Source organism: Sorex araneus, chromosome 7 (genome assembly GCF_027595985.1).
Source record: "Sorex araneus isolate mSorAra2 chromosome 7, mSorAra2.pri, whole genome shotgun sequence".
Taxonomy (NCBI): Eukaryota; Metazoa; Chordata; class Mammalia; order Eulipotyphla; family Soricidae; genus Sorex; species Sorex araneus.
The window spans coordinates 15,140,881-15,165,221 of record NC_073308.1 but is presented as its reverse complement, the minus strand read 5'-3'; the positions used below and the strand labels follow the sequence as shown (position 1 = coordinate 15,165,221).

The window sequence follows — 24,341 nt, the reverse complement described above, 5'->3', positions numbered from 1 at the left end:
TGTCTGATTTAGTCCTCACCCCCCCCCCCCATCTTTCTGCTGTCTTTTCGTTTCATAGCTTTATCCCACAATTTTAACAATTTGGCTGTTATGTTATTTCTATCTTATGTCCTGAGAGTTTAGCACTGATCTGTAGAGAAGCCAAAGTGAAGTAGGGATGAATCTGACTGAGACCCATGGCTTTTGGTGGTATCTGCCTGTCCCACCTCTACCCAGAACCACCCCGCAAGGGGCCTGACAGAGGCCACATTCAGTGACGTGCTGACGCTTCAGGAGCCCATCTGAGTCCCCTGGCCTGGGTGGGCTCCATCAGAGAACTGTCTGGCGGCGCGGAGGAAGAGTGGTTTGTCCCCAGAATCTTGGCGTGTGGCTTCCAGGATGTACATATGGATCGTCAACTTTGTCAACAAGCACTTTAAGAAGGTGAGTCAGGTGCCAGTGTGCTCTGAGGTGGCTGGGAGAAGCCAGCCTTTCTCCTCCTCCCAGGCTCCAACTCTTCCTGAAGACTGAGATTTGATGATTTCATAGAGCAAGCTACACTCCAGGCCCATAGGGCGCGTGAGGCTGCAGCAGGAGGGCCGGGAAACGGTCACCCAGGAATTCCTTCAGGCTGCTGAAACGAGGCCCAGGGCTGCCCTCGGAAAGAAAGGCAGTGGCCTCTGTGGGCCTGGGATGGACGCCCATCCAATGCAGCCCTGCACCTGGACAGACGGCATTAGACAGAGGACACCCCCTCCCAGCCCTGCACCTGGACAGACGGGCATTAGACAGAGGACCCCTCAGCCCTGAGCCTGCGGGCTCTGCTGAAGGCCGCCCTGAAACCCCATGTCCCTGGGTACATTTCCTCCTGCTCCGTGTCCCTGGGGCTGCCACAGGCCCTGCTCTCACTGTCACACCAACACCACTATGCCAATGTGTTTCCTCTCGTCTCTCTCATGCTTCTGACCACACTGCTGTCCCCTTGAGTGTACCCCTCCTGATTCCCTCCTTTGTCAACGGGACGCAGGCGAGAAAGGGGATACCCACCCGGCAGCTGGGGTGGCTGGGCGGAAGGAAGGACTAAATCGTACTAATCCCATGGGAAGTCATGGGCCTAGTGCCAAATGCCTTCCGAGACAATACCGCCTTGCCTCCCCTGCTGACCATCTCTGTCACATGCAAAGAAACTGAGGCACAGAGGAATGAAGCCTTGCACCTGCCCTGTGAACTTCCTCTGCATTCCCAGGACACTGAGGCTTAGGATACCAGACCCCTGGAAAAGAGATTTGGGGTGGGGTGCCCAAAAGGGGGCTGGAAGGAAGCTGGGCCAAGCCCCGGGGTGGGGTATCTACTGGCGAAAGAAAATGTCCAGGGTTTCTGGACAGCACAGAGGGGAGGGCACTTGCCTTGTACTTGGCTGACCTGCTGTCATCGCCAGCTCCACCCAGTGTCCTGAGCCCTGTCAGGAGGGACCCCAGAGCACAGAGCCAGGAGGAAGCCCTGAGCACCCCTGGGAGTGGCCCCCAAACTAAAAGACTAATTAATTCTTTAAAAGAGATTCCAACCGTGAATGCTTCGCCATATCTTCCTGCTTTAGAATCTGCTCCCTGGGATGGGTTGGAACTTCCCCACAGCAGGGCCACGCATGGGGGCACGGGACACAGCCAGAGGGAGCGAGGGTGTCTCTCCCCACACCCCACACTCCATTCCTCCAGCATACCTCAAGTGCCTGGCCTGGCCGCCCCAGCTCCCGAGAGGGGGAGATTAACAATGATGGCAAAAATAGCGCCTGCCTGATAAGGAACCCAGCACAGGGCGGGGACAGGATGGCCCTCCCTGAGGTGGGGGGCGGGGTGCCTGTCATCATGTGCAAAGGACGACCCCTCACACACCCCTGGTCATTTCGTCTCACGCAGACTCTGGAGTTAGAACTTCTGCCCTTGAACTTGGTCAATATTTGCCAACAGTGGAGGGTGAAGACAGACAGGCCTCAGCAGGAGGGTGTGGGGAAGGGGTCCGGGAAGGCCCCTGGGAAGCTGATGCTGCCCCCTGGCTCTCTCCACACAGACAGGTCCTGTGGGGCAGGTCTCCAGTGGGGACAAGGGCTGGCAGGCGGGGCAGTAGGAGGCACCTTTCGTCTCATGAAACACGCCTGTCTTGGCGGGCTCCCGGGCTCTCTCTCATGATGCGGGTGGGCTCCTCTGAGCCGGCCCCAGCCCCAGCCCTGGGCGCAGCCTCTTCGGGGCCACAGGGTTTGAGGGTTTCTGCTGCTCCCCACCCGGCCATGCTGTTTGCGCCCCGAAGGGCCTTCGAGCTGGGCTCTCAGAACATACCTGTTGGGTCTGATGCTTTCCCCCTGCCCAGGAGAGAGTGTGGCTGGGAGCCGTGAATCTGAATCATGAGACACCAGTTGCTCCATTGAAATGTCAGTGCTTTCCCTACCGAGAGGCACCTTGGAGGAGGCCTCTTCCTCCATGAAGCCCTCCTGATTGTTTTCTTCACCCTCGGGTGAGGAAGTAGGAAGAGTCGTCCTTGTTTGCTCACTCCACAGCCACACTGCTCTCACTCCTGAGTCTGACTGGAAGGATCAGCCTAGGGAAGAACAAATGGCTCAGAAGACTGAAAACCCCACGAGGCAAGGATTCAGAGTGGTACTAAACAGCCCAGAGCGGAGCCCTCCTGTGTCAGGGGGTGCTGAGGGGCCGTGTGGGTCTGGGGTTGGCTTCACTCATCCTGCCTGTGTCCTGACTCTCCGGCTCGTCATCCTCAAACTCTGAGGGGTTGTCCTAGGACATAGGGTACAAAAATCCAAACTACAACTCACTGCACGAAGACACTGAAACAACATTCAGGTTCGGGACCCCTCTCTGAGGGCTGGGGCACAGGTGTGGCATGCACAGGGCCTGACTTTGGCCCCAAGAACCATGTAAGCTCAACATCACCAGATCAAAATCAAATCAAAACACCCACCTGAAATATTGGGGGCTCTGGATCCCGAGAGGAAACAGTCATTTTGGGGTTCAGGTCTGTCCAAGCTAAGTGTGCCTTAAGAAGACATCAAGTAGGGCTGGAGAGAGAGTCCAAGGGTCCGGGCATGGCCCTGCACACAGCCACCTCCAGGCACCACATATGGTCTCCTGGGTCCTACCAGAAGTGAACCCTGAGCACAGGGCCAGGACTAAGCCCTGAGCACCACAGGGTGTGGGATTAAGCAACACAGTCCCTCAACTTTACTTGTGTAGACAATTTGCTGCTGTTACACCTGGCTGTCCACTTGGAAATAAAGTCCAGTCCTTCCTTCCACTCGTAACTAACAGTAACTAAATGTCTTTGTTGGTAGCACAGAATTTAACTCATCATTATTCTAGATCATATTCTATTTTGTTTCATGCTTGTATTGAAATCTGAGCTCCAGAAAATAAAGTGGTAATATGCATGTACAATGTACACATATAGATTTTGTGTGCTGATATGTTCAGATGTCTGTGGTCCAAACTGCTTAAGTCATGATCTATTTTTGTATTGTAATTGGAGGTCACTCATAAATGATAAAGGCTCAGTACCTTTGGGAGGAGACAGGATACTGTCTCTCCCTAACCTTTTAGCTTCTCTCTGGCATGGACTGGATGACCATGGTTTGACTTCAAGAGTTAAGCCTGGATCCTGATTTTGTTTGGAATGAATCCATTTCTCTGAAATCTCATAGGCAGGCGATCAGTGCACATTGGACACATTTTTAGGTAAGATTGGGTGGAGACTGAGAAATTTTTCATGTCTTTTTCCAGACGCTGATGCCTTGCCCGTGTGAGTGTGTGAGTGTTTCAGTGTGCAGTGTGTGAACGTGAGTGTTTAAGTGTGCATGAGAGCATGTGTGTGCACTGTGTGTGAATGTGTCTGTGTACATGAGAGCATGTGTGTGCACTGTGAAAGTGTGCGTACATGAGAGCATGTGAGCAATGTGTACGAGTGTGTGCATGTACATGAGTATGTGTGCAGTGTGTTTATGATAGAGCATGTATGCCTTGTGTGTGAGTGTGAGTGTCTGTGAGAGTATGTGTGCCGTGTGTGGGTGTGAGTGTGCAGTGTGTGCACATACACGGGATTGTGTGTGCAGTTTGTGTATGAGTGTGCATGAGAATGTGTGCAGTGTGTGTGACTGTATGTATGCATGAGTGCATCTGTATGACAGTGTGAATGAATATGTGTAAGAGTGCATGTGTGCCTGTATGAAATTTATGTGCATGCACGTGTGCATGTACGAATGTGTGTCATGTATACCTTAGAGAGTATGCATTGTGTGCTTTGTCACCTGTTACACACAGCCCCCCACTCACTGCCGCACTGGGAAGGGGCATTTTGGAGAAACACGAAGCCACTGTTGGGAGCTCTGGAGTCCCTAACCACTAGGAGAGGCTGGGAGAGTCTGGGAGGCCTTTCTCAGCAGGTCACTAGTAGGAGTGATGACAAGTCCAGAGAGCCCATTTCTGTGGTGTGTACAGCTAGAAGCAAAGAATTTCCAGTAGCCCCTGAGCACAGATCACAATTTGCACAGATGCGGGGAAACCCAGAGTTTCCTCCCCCAGGCAGATTTATTTGCAAAGACAGGGCATTTTTTTCCAGGGCGATTGCCAAACTCTCCCAAGCTTGTCTCACTACCACCTGAGCCACGCAGCAGGGGGCTTAGCAAACATGACCCCCCAAGTGGAGCTGTGTGTGTGTGAGGGGGGTTGCTGACTCAGTGTGGATGTGGCAACTTCTCTTGGAGGTGCCCAGCTCCTTGCTAGGGGCGCTCCATGCTTCTGACTGCAATTTCCACCCCCCAGTTCCAGAGTTTTCTGGGGTGGGGGGACCCAGCTGTGCTCAGGCCCCCATGCGACGTGGGGATCCAACCTGGGTTGACCACAGAGAACATGGGTCTTTTTCAAGAAGTTGGGATGGTATGGTGAGCAGGGGCACGTCCTTATGTCACAGCTGAAAACGACGTGTGGGGGACAAGCTCAAGGCCGGTGCCGCAGGTCCGAGAGGGCAGTCTCCTTCTGGGGGTCTAAGCAGTGCTCACAGCGGGAGGGGTCTTGGCACTGCTGCCGTTGCTGTAGTGCAAGGCCTGGGTGCTGGCTGAGCAGAGAGCCCTGGAAGGTTCCAGAACACGATCTGTCCTCCTGTCTAGCCATCTCACGTGTGTTTGAGTTCATCTTCCCTCCAGGAGAGCCACACTCCAGCAGGATAGAGGGGGACCCCGAAGATCTGCCAGTGGTCCCTGAAGCAGACCCGCCCTGCCCACTCTCTTCAGGAAACCCCAGCAAGCCAGGAAGCTCCTGGGTGCCTAGGAAGATGGAAAGGGCGATGGAGGGTCATGAAAGCCTTTGACCCACCTGGGCCCACCCCTATGTGCAGACACACCATCAGGGGAAGTGCTTTGCCCACAGGGCCTGCAGACGATGGAGGGTCATGAAAGCCTTTGGCCCACCTGGGCCCACCCCTATGTGCAGACACACCATCGGGGAAGTGCTTTGCCCACAGGGCCTGCAGACAGATGCTCAGGCAGGCAGCTTTGCTGCCGGGCGAGCCCAGGGATGCTCTGCAGCGGGCGGCAGAGTGTGGCTGCAGGTCCTTCCTCCGGCCCAGGCCACAGAGTCGCAGGGGGCTCTCCTAGGGGCCTCACAGGGTCTCCAGGGCCATAGCCCGTGGTACTCGGGACCTCCTGGGCCACACATAGTGTTGGGAATTGAATCCAGATTGAGCACTTGTCAGGCATGAGACCCAACCACTGTACCATCTCCTGGCGCATTTGCTGAGCTTTATTCAAGAGGACCTGTCCCTTCCTGTCAGATCTTTGTAGACCCCCTGTAAGCAGGGGCTTTAAGTAGCACTCACCATGTTTCTGGGGAGAGGACCCTAAATAGAAGTGCCCTTCCCCACTCGATTGGGTCAGCTCGGGGCACCTGCATCCCTAAGGGGGTCTGGGCTCAGGACCATATTCTACCCATGCTTCCGGGAGAGGCAGAAGCAGCAAGAGGATCACGAGATGTTCCGTGTGTGATCCACCTCCTGTCAGAGCAGGCAGACACATGCCACAGTGCGTGCGAGATGCGGGCCCAACCTGGCTGAAGGCAGCCCCGCGCAGAGGAGGCCCAGAGGTGGGAGCCGTCTGCCCTTCAGAGCAGGGCCCTGAAGGAAACGTCTTTCCTCTGCCCCCTTCCACTCAGGGCGTGATGACTTGGGCACCAGGAAACAGGCATGTTCTTTTACACAGTTGGTGAGGAAACCGGGAGTGTCACGAGTGTCGTGCAGGGAGAGGGCTCCCAAAGCACCAACAGCATGAGGACCACACGGCTCTGAGGTTGTGGACCCAGAGAGTCAAAAATCCAAGTGTCGGGCCAGAGAGACAGCACAGAGGCTAAGGCACTTGCTGTTAGCCTGAGATCCTGATTCAAACCTCTGGCACCACTTGTGGCCCCTGAGCACAGAGCCAGGAATAGTCCCTGAGTGTGGCCCAACATCCCTGCCCTCCCCCCACCCCCCACATACACAGACGCACAAGGAAACCTTAATAATCTAGAAGGAAATCCGAAAAGAAGTCTAAGCCCTGAGGACGACTCAGGCTACAGAATGAAGATGTATAGTGGACACAGCTGCAAATGGGGTTTGAACCAAGCTACCCAAGGAAGAATGTGGGGTTCTCTCCTCCTCCAGGTACTGCATGAGGAAAACAACACCATGAAGGGAAAGGGGTGTGGGAGAGCTCACACCTAGTGCTCTCGATCTCAAACGTGGGCCGGGCCCATCTCATGGGGCCTGTTAGAAAGATGCAGGATACTCAGTCATCCTTCAGCATGGGTCCTCCCTGAGCAGAAACCAACAGCTTAGGCCCCAGATGCCAAGTCGTACCCTGGCCCAGGGTTTGGCGGTGTGGGGACACAAAGACCTTTGCAACCACAGAAATTACTTCAACCTGAGCCGAGGGTGTCGCCCACGTGTGGGTGATCTTTCTGTGTCCTGGGTGCTGCCAGGAAGTGCTGTGTGCCAAGCAGAGGTTTCAGGAGAGACATTGCCTCAATAGCAGGGCTTGGGGGCTGCCAACTCCACCAGTGCTCCATGGGCACGAGGAAGCAAGGTAAGGACCAGAAAAATCGGGGAAAATGTCTCCTGTGGATGGCACCAGGCTTCCAAAGAGCATGTGTCCAAAGACAAGTGTCTCGGGTTGGATTTAGTTTGCCATTTGGAGGAGTCTCCCAGGCTGTGTTCATCCGCCCAAGACCATGTCAGTGATCTTGGCCAACCAGGCTAGAAGGACCAATGCCGGGGCTCTGTGGGTGCTGGAGGCCACTAGACCAGGCATAACCCTGGGGGAGCCTTAGTTTGTCATTCTGGGGGGAGCCCTGGGGTGACACACTAAGTCTTTTGAGCCATCTTCCCATCCCTAAGTGTCCCGTGCTTGAAGAAAGGCCAATGGCACTGAGCTTGTCATGTCTATTTTATTTTGCACAAGCTTGCATATATACGCACATACATTCAGTTTAAGAGAAGATGGAAGGCACAGAAGGCGATCCCACTACTGTATCCTTTTAGTGGTACAAAGCAAAGGTCGGAGTTGGGAGAGTCATACAAAAGCTTCAAACACACAAAGGAAACCCACCCCCGCCCCCCAGCAGATTTTGTTTCCTGTTTTAATATTTAGTAGCTGCCAAACTACAGTTTTTCATTTTGACTTCAAAATCAATTGTCTACTGCACCTTTTTAGTTTCTTTTTAAATATGGACAGGGAGTCTCATTTTTTTATCATATCAATTAATATTACAGTACATCCTTGGTAATACAAAATTGTACACCTTCATCAAATAAATTAGGATAAATTAAACCAATAAATTATGCAAAGTCTTCAGAACAATAGACAACAACAACAAAAATTCCACAATTGAAATTGCCTCTAGCTTTAAAAAAAAAAACAACAACAAAACCCCAAAATTGACTTTATCAGTTCAGTTATTGTACTATATTCAAATCAAAGGGTCTTTATTACAAAAAAAAGAGCTTAATGCTATTTACAACATATTGCTAAATAATATAAAGGCAGTGTTTTGACACGGTTTATTCTATATACATATGGAAATGGCTGGGACGATATTGGGGCGCCATGGCCTTTGTTTCTTCTAGGTATTTTTGAAACCAAGCCCAAAGACTTTGCTTTTCTCATTTTAATCTTGAAGCAGTAATATACAATTTCATCATGTTTTTCCACCTAGGGGGAGGAACAGAATATTTCAGAAGCACAGAACACGGCACTGTCCCCAGAGGGCACGTGCTTTGCCTTTCTCGCTCACGCGTGTGCTTTTCAGAGCATCAGGTCTGAGAGGGCTGAGTTGGAAAGACTCCGTCTACGTGCTTCTATGTTCTGTTAGAATCTTAGAAGGGTAATTAGAAGAAGATGAGAAGGTGAAAAACCACCTCTGATCCCAGCTCTGAGAGTTTATAGACGGTTTACAACCAACAGATCTACCAAAAACAAAATTGCATTTCTTCCAACATAACATTTAAGTGCAATACGGTAACTGCTTACTCCTAGAAATCAGTTACAGTCTTCAAAGGGGAGCTTTTTGAAAACAATGCTTCTTGGGACCTGCAAACACAGAGTCTGTACCAGAAGGAAACGTGTACTATCCACACCAATGAAGAATACTCTATAATATACATGGCAAACAGGTTGGGTTCTATCTTTTTACAGGGACACTGTGGCTCTCGAGGAGTCCGCAGGCCACTTTTTTCTTTGATGAACTTATGACGCATTTGGGAGGGGCACATCCTCTATTGAAAGTCCCCAAATCTTTATCTTTCCAACTTAATAGCAACCTGTATCTGTATCTGTCTGTGTCTGTGTGTGTATGTGTGTGCATGAGTGTATGTATGTATGTGTGTGTGTTCAGGGAGTTAGTCATTAAATGTCTTCATGTACATAGAAAAAGAAATAGAAATTTACAGAAGCTACATTACCCTCACACTTGCCGGTGGATGAAATGTCCCCTTTTAAAAAGAGGGTAGGATGGGGAGAAATGCTTCCAGTGTCTCCACAGTCCTGGAGAGCTGGTACTCAATTCGACAGAGGTGGTAAGAGTGAGTCTTACCAGATCGGACCCAACAACAACTATGGCATGAAATATTTACATTGCTTTGTAAAAGTTCCCCTCTTGCTTGCATGTTTTTGTTTTTGCTTTTTAAATTTGTTTTGAAAATTTTTTTAAATGTTCTTCACCCACACCCCTAGCACAACAAAGATTCTGCAAAAGAAATCCTTTCATGAAGTAAGACAGAGGCATAAAGCAAACTTGAGGAGTAGGTGGGTGAATGGTTCCTTAAATAATCACTACATCCTATCATCTTCCATGCTGCTTGGCCACAGAATGTAAAGTGTCCTCATGAAATAGCCAGAGATACAGTAAGAATTCTTGGTTTCTTGTTGCAAATAGAACATTCTTTTCAGAAAGAATAACAAAGCTCTAAAACAGGTCCTCAAATCTAGATAGGGAAAGGTAAGCTGTGTGTGTCACACACACACATATATGTCTGTTTTTCCATGTGTGTATATCTCTAAGTGTGCATACATGCACACACATTTAGAGCACAGGGCATGAAATATTGCTTCTATACTACTTTTCATTAGGCTAAGAAAACACAAGATCTGCACCACAGTTACAAAAAATTGGCTTCTATAAGAATTTTTGAAACTCAAATGCTGCTCAAACAATTGAGGAAAAAATAATTTGTGATATCAAACTGTTTTAAAAACTCTTTTCTTCAAAAGTGTAGTCTCCGCTTTGTTTGAAAAAGACACAAAGTATGCATAGCTATCAATGTCATGTCTAACAGCCAGAAAGGAACCTAGTGTTTATTGCAGCCATAGTAATTGGAAATAAAGTCAGACGATGGAATCAGAAGCCACAGAAGGCACAACGACAACTGTATTGGTGGAAAATAACTGGTATTTTGAAGGATTTCTTTAAAAAAAATCCCTCCAGCTGGTGCATTTTCGGACTAGGCACAGACTATACCCTCAAGTGAACACACGAAAAACAGTTTAGGATTAGCAGGAAGCGGAAACACGGTATTTCAGCATGGACTTTTGACTTTTCCTGTCAACTATCCCTCATTCCTCATCCCCCCACAACAGGGAAAGTTAACTGTCTCCAGAAGAATGGATCTCATCCACTGGGAATGGGGTGAAGACTTGAAAGAGGGGATCCTCAAACCTATCCAACTAGGAACTGAGTGTTTGTCCTGTTCTCAGGTACTGGGAGGCACAAGATTTTCCAATTGCAAAAGGGGGGAAAACACTTAGGAGCGAAATGATGGAGAGAGTTCTAGAACCAAGAGGTGACATTCTCCTGCTGCCTCAGTTTCTACTCTGAGTTCTGAGTTCCTGTCCACATCTCTGGCACATGCAGAGGATATGAGCATAAACATTCGGTAATGAGCCCACTCTGGTACTTTTAAAATTTCTACCAGAAAGGGGGAAATAGCACTAAAGATCTAAAGATGTTTGGTCAAGAGACCAAATCTGCTCCAGATCGAGAAGGTACCACTGCAGTGTGTCTGTAAGCGGAAGTCCCCAGGTTTGCCTGCCCATTGCAAATGGTAACCTGTGCTGGTCTGATTCCAGGGAGAGCAGAGGCCCCTGGCTCCCGGGAGAAAGGCTGGCCCCCTCCTTGCTCGAGAGCAGGGGAAGGTTGTGAGACACCAAGACGTTGCTTTCCTACCGTGCACTGATTGAATTGTTTTTTGGCAGGGGGAGGTTTGCATTTGATTCTAATGTCATGGTCGTCTGGCCATCATGGTTTCATTCTTATTCTAGTGAGATGCCAGAATGAGGACACAGTGAAGCTGATAGGGTCGGGGAGCTGGGCCGAGTCTGGCTTTGACACTGAACAAAGCAAAGTGTTGGTGGTGTTCTGGTCCAGACCACCATCCTCTGTCCACGGCACCTGAGTGGTGGAAAGATGGTGCCACTGGTGCCAGCAGGATTCAAGGTTCTGTGCTAAGAGTCATGCTGGCCAGCTGTGTCCAGCGGCAGAGTTTCTAAGCCACGTAAAAGATCCTCTGATCACTGAGAAAGGAGAATCTGCATCTTCTCCAGTCAGATGGGTTTGGGAGACAATTTGGGGCAGGGGAAAATGGTGCTTAGGTTCTCTGTGATGGAGTCATTGGATGCACGTCTTGTGAATCCAAATACCAACAGGGAGAAAAGGGTTCTATAATGCTATTAAAATGAATGAGAAATTCTTACTACATCTGCCCAGCTGATCCAAGAAGTGTCAATGCCTACAACTCTTTAAAAGCACGTAGGGGATGCAGAGATCTTTGAAAAACTCTGCAAAGGAAGAAAGAAATGGAGGAGGAGAACCATGGAAGAAAGCATCCAACAGCAGCTAGCTTTCCTTGGTATGCTGAGATCTGGCCCACGGGCACCCCCAAACTGTCAAGCTCTACTACACCCACGACCCACGACCCCCGCTTTGGTCGCTCTAGCTTCTGGCTAAGAGGAGACTTAGTCAGGAACATTCTAGTGAATAAACACTTCCTTTGACTGGCCCCACTCTGAATTCCCACTAGGTTGGTGTGGAATTATTCATGGAAGTGGCTTATTTCAACCCTCGAGGCCCTCTGGAGATGAGAGAGCCTGGGGCTGTTTCCCAACACTCCAGTACAGGCACAAATGCCTAGCCAAATTCTGGTGTCTTTGTTCCTTACTACAGAAAAGGGACTTGGAAGGTGGGGGAAGAAAAGGTGTTCAATGAGGCAAATAATAATTCTTGTAAGCATACAGACACATCGAGTGAAGAGGACATTTCAAACTTAGGAGCTATTTAATATCTAAAGCATGATGAATAGCAAGCAGAAGGGAGGTCAGAACTGCTCCATGGGCCCAAGGTCTATGACACCCAGGAAGGAGACTTGACATTGCAACTAGGGGGATTTCCAGTCCCATCTTGAAAGAGTTAATTTTGTGCAAAATTGCTTCACCACCAGAAGAGTGTGGCTAGTTTGGGAGTTGGGGTAGGGGCAGGCCATTTCTCTGAGGAAAGGCTCATCAGAACTTTTGCATCTTTTGGGGGTGGGGGGTAGGTACTTTTCAAAAGATTTGTTGGCCATCAGAAATGTTTTAAGAACATCTAAGAAAAAGATTTCGACTGGGTTTAAAGCCAAACAAACTAGTTAAGCTCATGACGTGGTTTCATTGAGTTTTCTGGCCACCTCAGTGACCAGAGGAAGAGGCACAGCACTGTCTGGTGAGGGCCTGGCCGGCTGCTGCTCTTTGCAAGAACTAGAGCCAGAGGAAGCATGTCTCATTCACATCTTCCTCACTTAGATCTCCTTTCCTCACGCCAACTTTCTCTGTCCCAGAAAATCAACCCTATTTGAAATCTCCCAATGTTAAGGGCCTTGGGCAAAAGTGAACTAAAGGCAGAAGGGAAAGAACCATCCCCTGTAGCGGGCAAGGAAAGAACATGAGAGAAAGGTGAGGAGGAGGAGGAGGAATCGGGCAATTACCAGCTGATTTCATAACATATCCATGCCTCCCGTACACGCCACAGGAAACCAACGTCCAGACACGTACACTGGGGGGCACCCAAAGGGGACAGTGACTTTTCATACATTCGGAAAGAGGCGCTGAGATTCCTACTCGTGAAGCAGCTCTTGCAGGCAGTTCGGGGATTTGAAAATCTCGGGAACTTCACTGTCGAGTTTGCAGATGACCTTGTATATGGCCTTCTTCCAGGAAGGGTCGACATCTTTGCCTGCGATAATGGCGTTGAAAAATTCTCGTAAGGTGATCTGCGCAACTTCCAGGAATCTCTCTGGAACCTGCAGGTGCAAGGAGACAGCGCTTTAGCAGGGTTCCTCTTTCACATCTGGGGGTCTTCAGGGCAGCGAGCTGCATGCTGCCTTGCCGACCTGCTTACAGGGCACCTGCATTTCTGCTAACAGTTTGGGGCTGTGCTGGGCACGACCAGCTGCTTAACGCTTAAGGCCAAGGCATTCTAGAGATAGTGGCGCTTCTAGAGGGCCTTAGAAAAAAGAATTTTGTTAGCATTGCTTATCGCTATTGGAAAGACAGGCATGGGAGGAAGATGAGGGTGGAGAGGCATTTTGGGGTCCCTCACGCCATCATTCAGTGAGTTATTCCAGAAAAAAATCTAATTTGGCCTTCTGAATTTGAATGATCACCTTTACTCACTCACTCTCAAAAGCCCAAGAATGATTTATTTTTCACCCCAACTTTCAATGGCAAACCCTCATTTTTCACCAGGAGAGCCTCACTCTCAGCAGAGCACACACGTACAGCCAAGTGCTCTACATGAGGAGGAAGGTAGGAAGGAGCATCACTGACATAGTGACACAAAATACAACCTCTGGGTCAGATGCCAGATGCAGAGCCAGAATCCACGAGAGATCAGAATTGTGCCTGGAGAAGGCAGAGCACAGCTGAGCATGATGGAAACTAACATTTTTCAGGTTTCTTGTGTTACACGCCAACTGGGAATCAAGGTTTCAGATCATGCTCCCGAGGGTCCTAGAAAGGGCAATTAGCCCCATTTTACAGAGAGAAACCTGGAGGAAAACAGGAGGGTCTCTGCTCCATCATTGTCCTCCGAGATCAAACATGCTCCAGTACTCTGCTGAAGGAAGCCCCATTCGTCAGCCCTTGACTTCTCTGTACGTGTACCAGGTATGTGTGTGTGTGTGTGTGTGTGTGTGTGTGTGTGTGTGTGTGTGTCTGTGACCGTCCAGCTGTCTGGTCTACCCCACAGGGTCAGGAATAGGCGTCTCTGTAAGTCAGCCCACTACGTCATGATGAAAGCATTCCTGCCCAAGACAGCCATCATAGAGGCAGTTTAGGTGGGATGTATGTACACCTGATAAGTCATGTAGGTGCTGTCCAGGTACACATGGAAATTCAGAGCACTCCTGTCAGGCACCTCCATGTTTAGGAATGATTTTTACAGGCCATGTGGACATACAGGAGAATAACCCAGACACCACAGCAGGTGTGCAGGAGAGTGCGTGCACATGCACGCGCGCGCACAGACACACACACACACACACACACACACACATACACACACACTCGTCTACATAGATACAAGGAGTGAGAGATTTTTCACCTGTTTGAGAAGCTGCTCACAGCTTCCATTGTGTTGACATAACTGATTACCTCGACATACACACCTTTTCTTCACTTGCTAACAATAGTAATTAGTAAAGAAAGCAAGAGGAACCCACCAGCTTCCCAGTTTCACACACTTAAACCTGGACTCCAATGTTCGAATGTCCGTTGCTTCTAAAGCTGTCATCGGGTCTTTATCAGGAAAAGAATAAGAGGGGTCCCCTCTAGAGCCAATCCGAGCAGAGAAAAGGGAGGCTTCCCCATGCTTCTGGAAGAGTCACCCCAGAGAGTGGTGTGCCCTCTCACCCTACTATGCACTGCTGAGGATTCACCTGGATTTTATGGTGATTCCTCGAAATGTACTGAATACACGGGTATGGGACTGGTAGGGGAGGCAACTGGAGAGGCACAGAGGAGATGAACTCTAACACTCACCTCTTATTTATCATTATTTGGGGGGGGGGGGTTTGGGCCACCCGTGGTAGTACTCAGGACTTACTCCTGGTTCTGTGCTAAGGAGTCATTCTTGGAGGGCCCAGGAGACCCTATAGGTTGCTGGGGACCAAACCTGCGTGGGCCCTCCCCAACATACTATCTGTCCAGCCCCAGCATGGTAAGCTGAGTATTTGCTTGCCTGGACAACACAGACAAGGGCCGGGGCTGGAGAGTGGTTGGGGCAGCTGCTTCTCTAACTCCCGGCAACCAAGACAATGCAGGGCTTACAGATACCTTTCCAAGTGCCAGGGGACTCTCCCATGAGTGAGAGGTCGTGGGGATGCTCTCCACGCCATGAGCTTGGGATTTGGCTGGGACAGAGCAGTGATCGACCATGGCCTGTCAGCTGCCACAGAGGGAGGCAGCGTGCCGGAAACTCGGCCCACTACCAGAACCCCACAGAGGGTGGGCCCCGGGCCAACACGCAGGGGCGGGAGGCTCAGACCATTCTAGCAACAGGGCCTGGAGAACAGCATCTGCATGTGAGAGGGGTGGGAGGAAGTGTCCAGTCCACCCAGCTGGCCTGAGGATATCTCAGTCCCTTCTTCAGGGATAGGGCGGCTCCCAGGAGTCCACCGAGCCCGGGATAGTGCCAGGGCTTGAGATCACTGATCTCTTTACCTCTTCTGGTAGCCAACCCAGGCTCCCCCCAGAATCTCTTACTACTCTTACTACTCTTAGGACTATTCAACTTCTTGCTTGCTGCAAACTTGTGGGCATGACCCTCTCCTGAGATGCCTTTAGATAAAAGGCCAGTTCTGTACACTGCTCCCTTCAGACCCACCCAATTCTCTCTCAGCCTGTGAGCCAGTCCCTGATCAGGGCTCCACATGGAGGTAAAACACCTCACTCCAAAGGCTTAGAAGAAAGGGACGTTGAAAGAACTGATAACAGAATTGGAATGCGCCCCAGAACTTCACCGGACATGGGAACCTCTCAGCTTCTGAGAGGAAGAAACTGAGACAGGAAAAGTCCTTGTGAAGAGCCTCATCCCGTGCCTTTCTGTGGAGCCATGCCAGCTCCTATGGTGCCCCACCCCCACCTCTCACCATCTCCGAATCTCTGAGGTCCTGCACTTGACAAGTGGCAGATCTGTGATCAAGAAACGCCATCACAGAGCTAAGAGCTTGTCTGAAAATGGAAATGGAGCGGACCCAGGTTCGATTCCCAGCATCCCATATAGTCCCCAGGAATAATTCCTGAGTGCAGAGCCAGGAGTAACCCCTTGAGTATCGCCGGGTGTGACCCAAAAAAGTTGAAAAAAAAAGAACTTAGACTAAGGAGAATGATATTATTCACAGTGACTTCACACCTAGTGGACTTCCAATCACTAATTACAGCTGCAGAAAATCCCCATGGTGACAGGCAAACCCTTCTCTGAGTTTCTTTTAATAGAAGCAACAATCGGCACAATGAACCCGACTTTCTCCTCAGCATCAGGTGCTAACAGTCAATCACAGCCTGGAATGTGAGACAATGCCCGAGGGGGAGGGCGGCGCCTGTAGACGTGCCACCCGAGCCACACCAAAGCCACCCAAAGTCTCTGGCCCGAGTGTGAGCCCACTGTGGGAGCCGCTGGCCCGAGGCACTGCAAGGCTGGGGAAGAGCACCCAATAAGGAGCCTGCATCCTAGGGGCTGTGTCTCTGCTCCAGATACATGACGGGTCTATGGGCACCAGGAAGGAAGTGCCCAGCCTCCCTGGACACACAAGTACACACAGATACAGATACATGTATGCATGCATATACTCATGCATGTCCACAACACACTCACGCACGCCTATACACCCACAGGCACCCACCCTTACCACACTTGAACATGCACCCACACACTATCCAAACACACTCCTATACAAACAGCCCCATATATACCCCCGTAACACATCCATATATATCAGACACACTTGCATATGCAACCACATGAATATCCATATACACATATACACACACCTATATATATATACACTCATGTACAAACCAACACACACCTATTACACATTTCCACACTCATACACTCCCATATCCATACGTACATCCATATACATATACACTTATATACATACTATATACACACACCTATATACACACCAACACACACCTATTACACATTTACACACTCATACACTCCCATATCCATACATACATCCATATACATATATGCTCATATACACACTGTATACACACGACCTATATACACATACACACCCAGACACATATACTTATACACACACCCATACACACTTACACCCATATACACATGCACACTCATTTACACACATACCCATACCCATATACATATACACATGTATATGCATGCCTATTTACACACATACACACCCACATATATATACACACATGAATATGCCTGCATACACACACGCATACCCATTTACATATATACTTATACACACCAATACAGTCAGGCACACACAGACCCATATACATACACATAAACAACCATGCCCCAATAGACACCCAGGGCAATCCCTAATTCATGCATCCATGCACAAGTCTGTCCACGGCGCTGGGTGCATGGTATGTCCCTGTCCCCCAGTCCCAAATGTGACAGGAGCCGTGGCACCAACGTCCTGTCCTGTCTTCCTCCTCCTCTTCTTCCCTTCAAGGATGATTTGTTTTATGGACGCGGCTGTCCCCAGCCTCTGCAGCACATCATAAAAGCCGCCTTCTGTGTTGCTGCGGACACTCATCAGCGCACAGGACGCGCCAAGGTTAGCGGTCACCGCAAGTGTGCGCGCTGCCAAGCCCTGCCAAGCTCTCTTGGCAGCGGGATGAATGTCACCAAGAAGAGAAGGGACTCACAGAGGTTAAAGAGAAGGCGGCCTCTGTGAGTGTCTGGAACCTCTAGGGGCCAATCTCACACCTCACAAACAGGCTCAGTGGGTCACCCACCAGCCCCTTGGGGTCCTCCCATGGCCAGGCTTGTGCCCCTTGCACTTCACTCCCTCCCCATCACCAACTGGACTGCTCATGGGCTCCCAGGTCTGATGAAAGGCCCTGGGGCCAGCCAGGCAGAGGCAGCCCTCAGTGGCCAGTGAGCTGTGAGGCACTGTGCCTTCACCTGCACTACCCGACTCCTTCCCCAAAACTTACCTCCACAGGGGCACACACACACACACACACACACACACACACACACACACACACACACGTCCCCAGCTTTAGAAGTCACAGCTGAAAGAACTGAGCCTCTGGCTGGGCACTGGAGAGTTTGCTGGAGACCGTGTGCATCTCCCCCTCTCCTCCATTTTCCCTGCCATAAAAGGGCGCTGAAGTGCTGACTGTCAGAAGACACTGTCAAGGAGAAAAGGGTACTGGTATTTTGGATACTCCTCACTGCTCGCCTTGGAGAGAGTTATTCTTGTCACAAACCCTTTTGTCTGCATCTGCTGACCGCCCGCCCGCAGCCAACAGCGAGCTTTAACCGTTTGTCACCTCCTCATGCCACATGCATCAGCTGTTGGGTCTTTGTTACTGGTATTGTAGGGCTAATCCGCTGTAGCTGTTCCACTGGGCAGTAAATAAAACAGAAACGGGCTCCTCAGACGATCTGCATGAATATTTCAGATGGCTTTTACAACACCGATTCACAAAATCAAATAAATAAAAAACTCTCCCCAGCCGTCCCCCGAGTCCCAGCCTCCCCCGGGCCAGACGCTTCCTCCTCAGCTCATGGAAGGTGCAGGGCCACACCTTCCAGAAGCTGCGTCCAGCCAGGTGGGCAGCGCAGCACTCTCCAAACTTCGGCGGCCCGGCCCTGGGATTTAAGGTTCAAGTTGGACCTGGTAAACCCCCAGACCCAGAGTGCAGCCTTGAAAATCTGGAGTTCTGTCTCTGGGTTTTCTTTGGAAAGCTTTGATGTCACCCAGCATCAGAAATACATGTTGGGGCGCCCAGCCGAAGTGCTGGCATTGTTTCCATCGTGCTCAGGGTCACAGGGAACCCCCACCCCCACCCTGGGGGCTGCTAAGGGTCTTGTCCAAAGCGCTACCCCCCACCGTCATTGCCCCCCCCCAGGGGGCTGATTTTCCCATCAGAGAACTTCTGACAGATACAGAAGCAGGAGCCCCAGAGCCCGGAGCCTTTTCCTAGATGATTTCTGGGGTTCCCCAGATCAGAGGGCACACCACAGCAAGCAGATCCTGGGAAAGACATAGCCAAGGCACTGTCCTGGGCGTGTGTCCACCCGCCTACACTGTGCCCCGGCCTCGCTAGACACACTCTCGGATCCCTGCTGTTTGTTAAGTAAATATTGATCGCGGAGAGACAGCTCTGGGCCAGCTCTGACACAGCACACGCAGGGGCCGTGCTCAGACCGTGGCCCAGAGCCTGGGAGCTGGGGGCAGGGGGACAGGGCAGGAGGAAAGGCGGGAGCAGGTGTGAAAGTGGCTCATGCCCCCTCTCGGGGCTCTGCCGGGTGGGGAGGAGGGAGGCACAGCGTGAGGCAGACCATGAACACCATGCCCTGGGTGCCCCCACGCACCCACACAGGCATCTATGGGAAGGGGGGGACAATGAGGGATGATGACATTCCCGAGCCAGTCCGGGGAGGGGCCCTACAGAGAGGAAAGAGCTGGCAGAAGCAAAGACGGCTGGAACCTGCAGAAAGGGGCCACCCGCAGGAGGCCCTCCGCCATCAACCCTCCCAGGACTTTCGAACTGGCTGAGCCCAGGAGTGGAGCAAATTGACTTTGCACTTCCTCAGTTTCCCTTTGCCTCCTTGCCCGACCCTCTTAGAAACTGTGCCATGTTCCCTGTGAGGAAGAAGGCCCTGAACATCAACGGGCACCCTGGCCTGCCAAGGCATGCCTGGGGTCAACTTTCAGGAAGACACACCCTCCTGAGCTTGGAAGTTTCTGGAATAATGGGGCGGGTGGGGGATTGCCAGGTCCCGGGGGTGAAGGCAGAGGAGAGAGCTGGGACCGCAGGTGTGTGGAGGCTCTCCGGCCTCCTCTCTGGAGCTCCCTGCTTTGGGTGACCCATGGGGGCTCAGAGACACAGGCAGGGGGAGATCCCTGAGATTCTGCCCTGAGAGCGAGCACACCTCCTAGTTAGATGTTTTGCTCTTTAAATAAGTGATGAGCAAATGCTTATAGGAAGTGGCTATAGTTCAAGGCTACCCTCCTTAAAAACACAATAAAAACTCAACAATAACAACAACAAAAAAAAATCCCCATATTCCCTGGCTCGAAACAAAGCCATAACAGTCCGTGCCTTTTCTTTCCTTTCTTTCTTTTTTTTATTTCATAAACCTCCAAAAGAACAATGTTCTGTTGAGCGAAATTCGGTAGCATTCTGTAAACATTAATTTAAGGAAATCAATAGACTCGGTGAGCTAAAGCCATATTGCAAGATAAACCGGGCAGAGTGCTACTTTGTCAAATAGATTTTCGTTTTCTCGGCTAGATAAAGACAGTTTCAAAATGGGCAAACGTGTCGCAACCAAGGTTGGAAAAGTATGTGGCCTTCACAGTCTGCCCACTCCCTCTCCGGAACTGGATAAACATCCTTTAAGTGTGATAAGATGGTGGTGTGCGGGTGCTGCTCTGGGGGGTGAGGGGGACCCCCTGGCAGGTTTCTCGGTCCTCTCAACAGATGCGGAGAATAGCAGGGCGCTGGGGAAACGGTTACACTGGCTCGGGGGGGCTCTGCCCCCACCACACTCCATCTCAGCCTGACTTTTAAAAAGAGAGGAAGAAAGAAATCTATTCATGCTAACCTGATGGCCCAGCCTTTGTGCCAAATCTTAAAGCCGCTGTCTCCAGTGGGCTGACAATCAGAGGCTTCAGCTGCAATTTGATGTAAATGTGACAGAGGGTCCAGGTGGGTGAGCCCCTCGGGAGCTCCAGGACTGAGCTCCCTCTCAGCCACATACTTTCACCACCCCAGGGACCTAGGGACCTCCCCCGGACACCCCCACCTCTCGCTTCTGCAGCCGCCTGCTGTGAGTGCTGGGAAGTGACAAGACCCAGCATGGGGCAATGTCCCAGCAGTGAAGTCACGTGGAAACCTGCAGGATACTCCCAGGAAGAGGGTGAGGCCCCAGCAGGCAGAGCTGTGGGGGGGCACACCTGGGCACTGGCCCAGCGAAGGCAGCACACAAGACTCACTGGACGCGAATCTTTGCAACTAGGGGATCAGCTCCCCTGAATGCTCCCACCCACCCGCAGTGTCCAAGCCCACGACTCCCTCACAAGGGAGAGACACAAAGCAGCCAGACCAAAGACCCAGCGCTTCAGTCCCCTTCAGACAGGAAGTACAGGAAAGGGGGGCGAAGGGGACAACTGATGAGAGCAGAGAGCAGTTCAGGGGCGGCCACTGTGGAGACGAGGAGATGCTTTAAGCACTGGGCACCAGAGTCTGGCTGTGCAGGAAAAACAGAGGGAAGGCAGTGAATGCAGAAGCCGCCGAGAGCAAGGTGCCTCAGACACTGACAAGGACGACTCGGTGTCCCTAAAAGCATGGCGGCCGATGGCAGAATCGAGCATACTGAGTCCTAGCTTTGCAGTCAAAGGAAGGGGTACAGGTATTTTCTCTACCGGCGAGATTTATGCACATTCTCCCCATCAGCTCCTCAGCCTTCTTCCAACCCTGGCCCCCTAAGACCTCATTCCCTTCCCGCAAACACCCCCGCCCCCAGAAGTCCTACCAGTTGGCCCCCAAGCGTATGATGTGCTGTGGCCCCTGAGTGCCCCACAGTGGAGGGCATACAGCTCCAGGCGGGCAGGGCCACTCTCACCATGGAAACTTCCCCTGGGCGGCCCTGTAGGCAGCTGCTGGGCTCGGTGAGACCAGAACTGCCTGAGTCCAGAAAGAAAAAGAAGGATGAAAGCTGCTCTCTGCCTGGAACACCCGAGGCCCTCCACGCTACCCCGTGGGCTGCAGCTGGCGCCGAGCATCCTGGGCGGGCAGGTGTCCCCAGGCTGAGAAGCTAACGGGGCTGTCACGCCTGGGGTCTGTTTTCCTTCCCTCCCTAACCCACAGTGTCTCAAGCCACTGCAACTCCTAGTGAGTCACAGGGCTAAGAAGGAAATCCAAAGCCATGGGGGGAAATGCACGGGAGACTGGCAACCCCATGGGCCCCTCGCTTTATCCTAGGGGCCCCAAGGCTCCCAGATCTCGATCTCGCCCACAGTGCTCGCTGAGCCTCCTCTGCAGTGCCATGGTAGCTGGGTCACAGGGGCAACAACCGGCAGAGAGCCAGTGTTCCCAAGAAGAGGGGCCTGGGGACATCAGAAGTAGGAGGGGAGCACAGAGAGTTCCAGCCCCTCCTTCCCGCTCGGGGCTGGGAGATCGAGTCAGGGCTGGCACTCTCCTTTCTCCTGGACCCTTCCGTTTCACCCACTAGTGCCCACAGGTCAGCAGGACCTGCAGGCCTGGGGATGGACGGCGGAGGGTAAGTGGAAGGTAGGGGGTGGCATTTCCTCAGATGAGTTCAAGGGCAAAGCCACATCCGCCCTGGGCAGCCCTGAAGGCGCGACTTTCCTGTCCCAGCAAAGGACCCGTGAAAATCCCAAGCCAGCAGTCAGAAGTTGAGCTTCTGGGCCGCCTTGATTTGCAGCACTTCCCTGTTGGCCCACCAGAACAAGCGCCAGCTCACCTCTCGGGGGGGCCAAACTCTCCGGGGTCCATGTCACTTTCTCCTGCACTCATGCCTGGGGAGGGGCAACACCAGTGTGGAACCAGAGAGCTCAAACAAATGAGCACTGCAGGATGGGCCCGATTCCGACACAGCAGCGTGAAAGGGCCCGACAGTGTGGGCTGGAAGTTGGAGTTCCCCAAGACACGGTTTTCTGGGACACCTTTGCTCCCTGCACCACAAGACCTGGGTGAGCGCCACCAGGAGTCTGTGGGCCCCGGAGTCCACGGTGGAGCCCGGCGGGGCCCGGAAGGTCAGCTCCGCCCCACGTGTACCACAGAAACGTGGCACGGGGCAGTCACCCCACGACAATGCTGGCGTGCTCAGGGAGAGGACCTGGAGAAGAGGTCTCCACCCCTCTGCTGGGCACGAGCACTCTGATGTCGGGCCATCTCCATTCGCGTCTTCAGGGGACGCTGGTGTCCTCACGTGTCCCCACCCCCCTCAGCGGCACTGAGGCTGAGCTGGGATCGTGTCATGGGCAGAATCGGGACAGGGTGCTGAGACACCCTTAGACGCAAGCAAGGGGGGCTGGAAAGGCAGAGGAACAGCCCCGAGTGGACCACCGGCCTCTGGAGCCCAGCCAAACCTCACCCCAAACCCAGGCAACCCGAGGCCTGGCAGGTCCGTACTGCTGTGTCCTTACTGGGCTTTGAACACGGTCTGTCCCCTCCCTCCCAGGGACACACCAGAGCAGGGAGGTGCAGGAATCTCCCTTGCTAAGGCCCCCCAACACATCCCCCACCTGCTCCGTGGCGAAGACCACCAGGACCCACCCTTCAGGCAAAGATGGGGCTGGCCAAAGCATGCCACAGTGCAGAGGGTCGAAGCATGGGCCTTACAGGGGGTGATCCTGGTTCCATCCCCACATCACCAGAAAGGCTCTCAAGGGAGCAGCTCCTGAGCACCACCTGGGGTGGCCCAAACAAGTAAGACCAGACCCCTGGGGCAGCCACAGCTTTGAGGGCATTCTGCATCTCCAACCAGACACCCTGCTTGGCAGAGGGGTCTGGGGAGTGGGTCGCCAACAGAGGTGCCCCAAGGAAGTAGGTGGGGTGACTGCTGGGTTGGTCTGTGCCATCTTCTGAAAACCCACAGGCACAGGGGCCCACCCATGGGTGGCACAGGGAACTGAGCAACCAGATGCCAGGTCCCCGAGGTGCTCAGCTGTGGCCCCAGGGGGGAGCGGCACCCCAGACCCCTGCCAAGTGCTATCCTCCTGGACTCAGGCAGGACGCTGTCCAGGCAGTCCACAGCCTGCGCCCCCATTTCACGCCTCCTGATCAGTGGCCCCTGGGTTCTAGAACCCCGAGCTCCAGAACCCTGAGGCTTTGAAGCCTTGAGCTCCAGAACCCAGGATGGGCTGGCCACCAGGCACCACCAGGTTCTTCTCAGCCTCTCTGGCCTGCACTCTGTCCAATACTGATGAGGACCCCCGCCACCTGTGCCCTTGCTTGTCCTGCTACTTCGCACCAGGGGGAAAATGATGCAACACTGGACCACCACCGATGGCTGTTCTGTGCCCTAGACTTGGCTGTCCTCTCCACCCACCATGCAGGCTGTTCCCCTGGCACACGCTTCCTTGTGACCCTGTGGAGAGCTGGGCACTTGAGTCCCCCCATTTTACAGACCAGGAAACTGAGGCACAAGCTGGGGGCAAGACACATGTCAAGATCTCAGCACGAAACCTTTGCTCTGCAATGCCATGCTGACATGGGGGGAGGGCAGAGGACCCCCCCAAGAGGCGCCAGGGAACCCTGGGCTCATGTGTGGTGGGCAGTTCAATGCCAGAATTTGAGTGTATAGTGCCAGGGGTTCCCCAAACCACCCCAGGAGTGGTTGGGGACTTCCAGGGCTATACCCAGCTGTGCCTGGGGACCGTGAGGTGCCGGGGTCTAACCACACCCTGCCCTATCTCTCAGCCCTGAGGGTGCGGCGTTGTTTTAGTCCTGGACCAGTGACATGAAAACACTTCCCAGCAGGAACTCTACCAAGACTATCCCAGTGGAAGGTTTTGCTGTAAATAGCTTTGAGGCTTCCCAGGGGGGTCCA

General features: G+C 52.3%; 1 protein-coding gene across 6 annotated transcripts in view; it reads right to left on the bottom strand.

Annotated features, from left to right (window-relative positions):
* Positions 1 to 7,440: 7,440 nt before the first annotated feature.
* PROX1 (prospero homeobox 1) overlaps positions 7,441 to 24,341 on the bottom strand; it is a 49,587-nt gene continuing 32,686 nt past the window's right edge. For all 6 annotated transcript variants that reach the window (XM_055144526.1, XM_055144522.1, XM_055144524.1 and 3 more), the window contains one exon: positions 7,441 to 12,834. In XM_055144526.1, the coding sequence (XP_055000501.1) occupies positions 12,649 to 12,834 (186 nt within the window). In that variant the 3' untranslated portion in view covers positions 7,441 to 12,648. The remainder of the gene's footprint in view (positions 12,835 to 24,341) is intronic.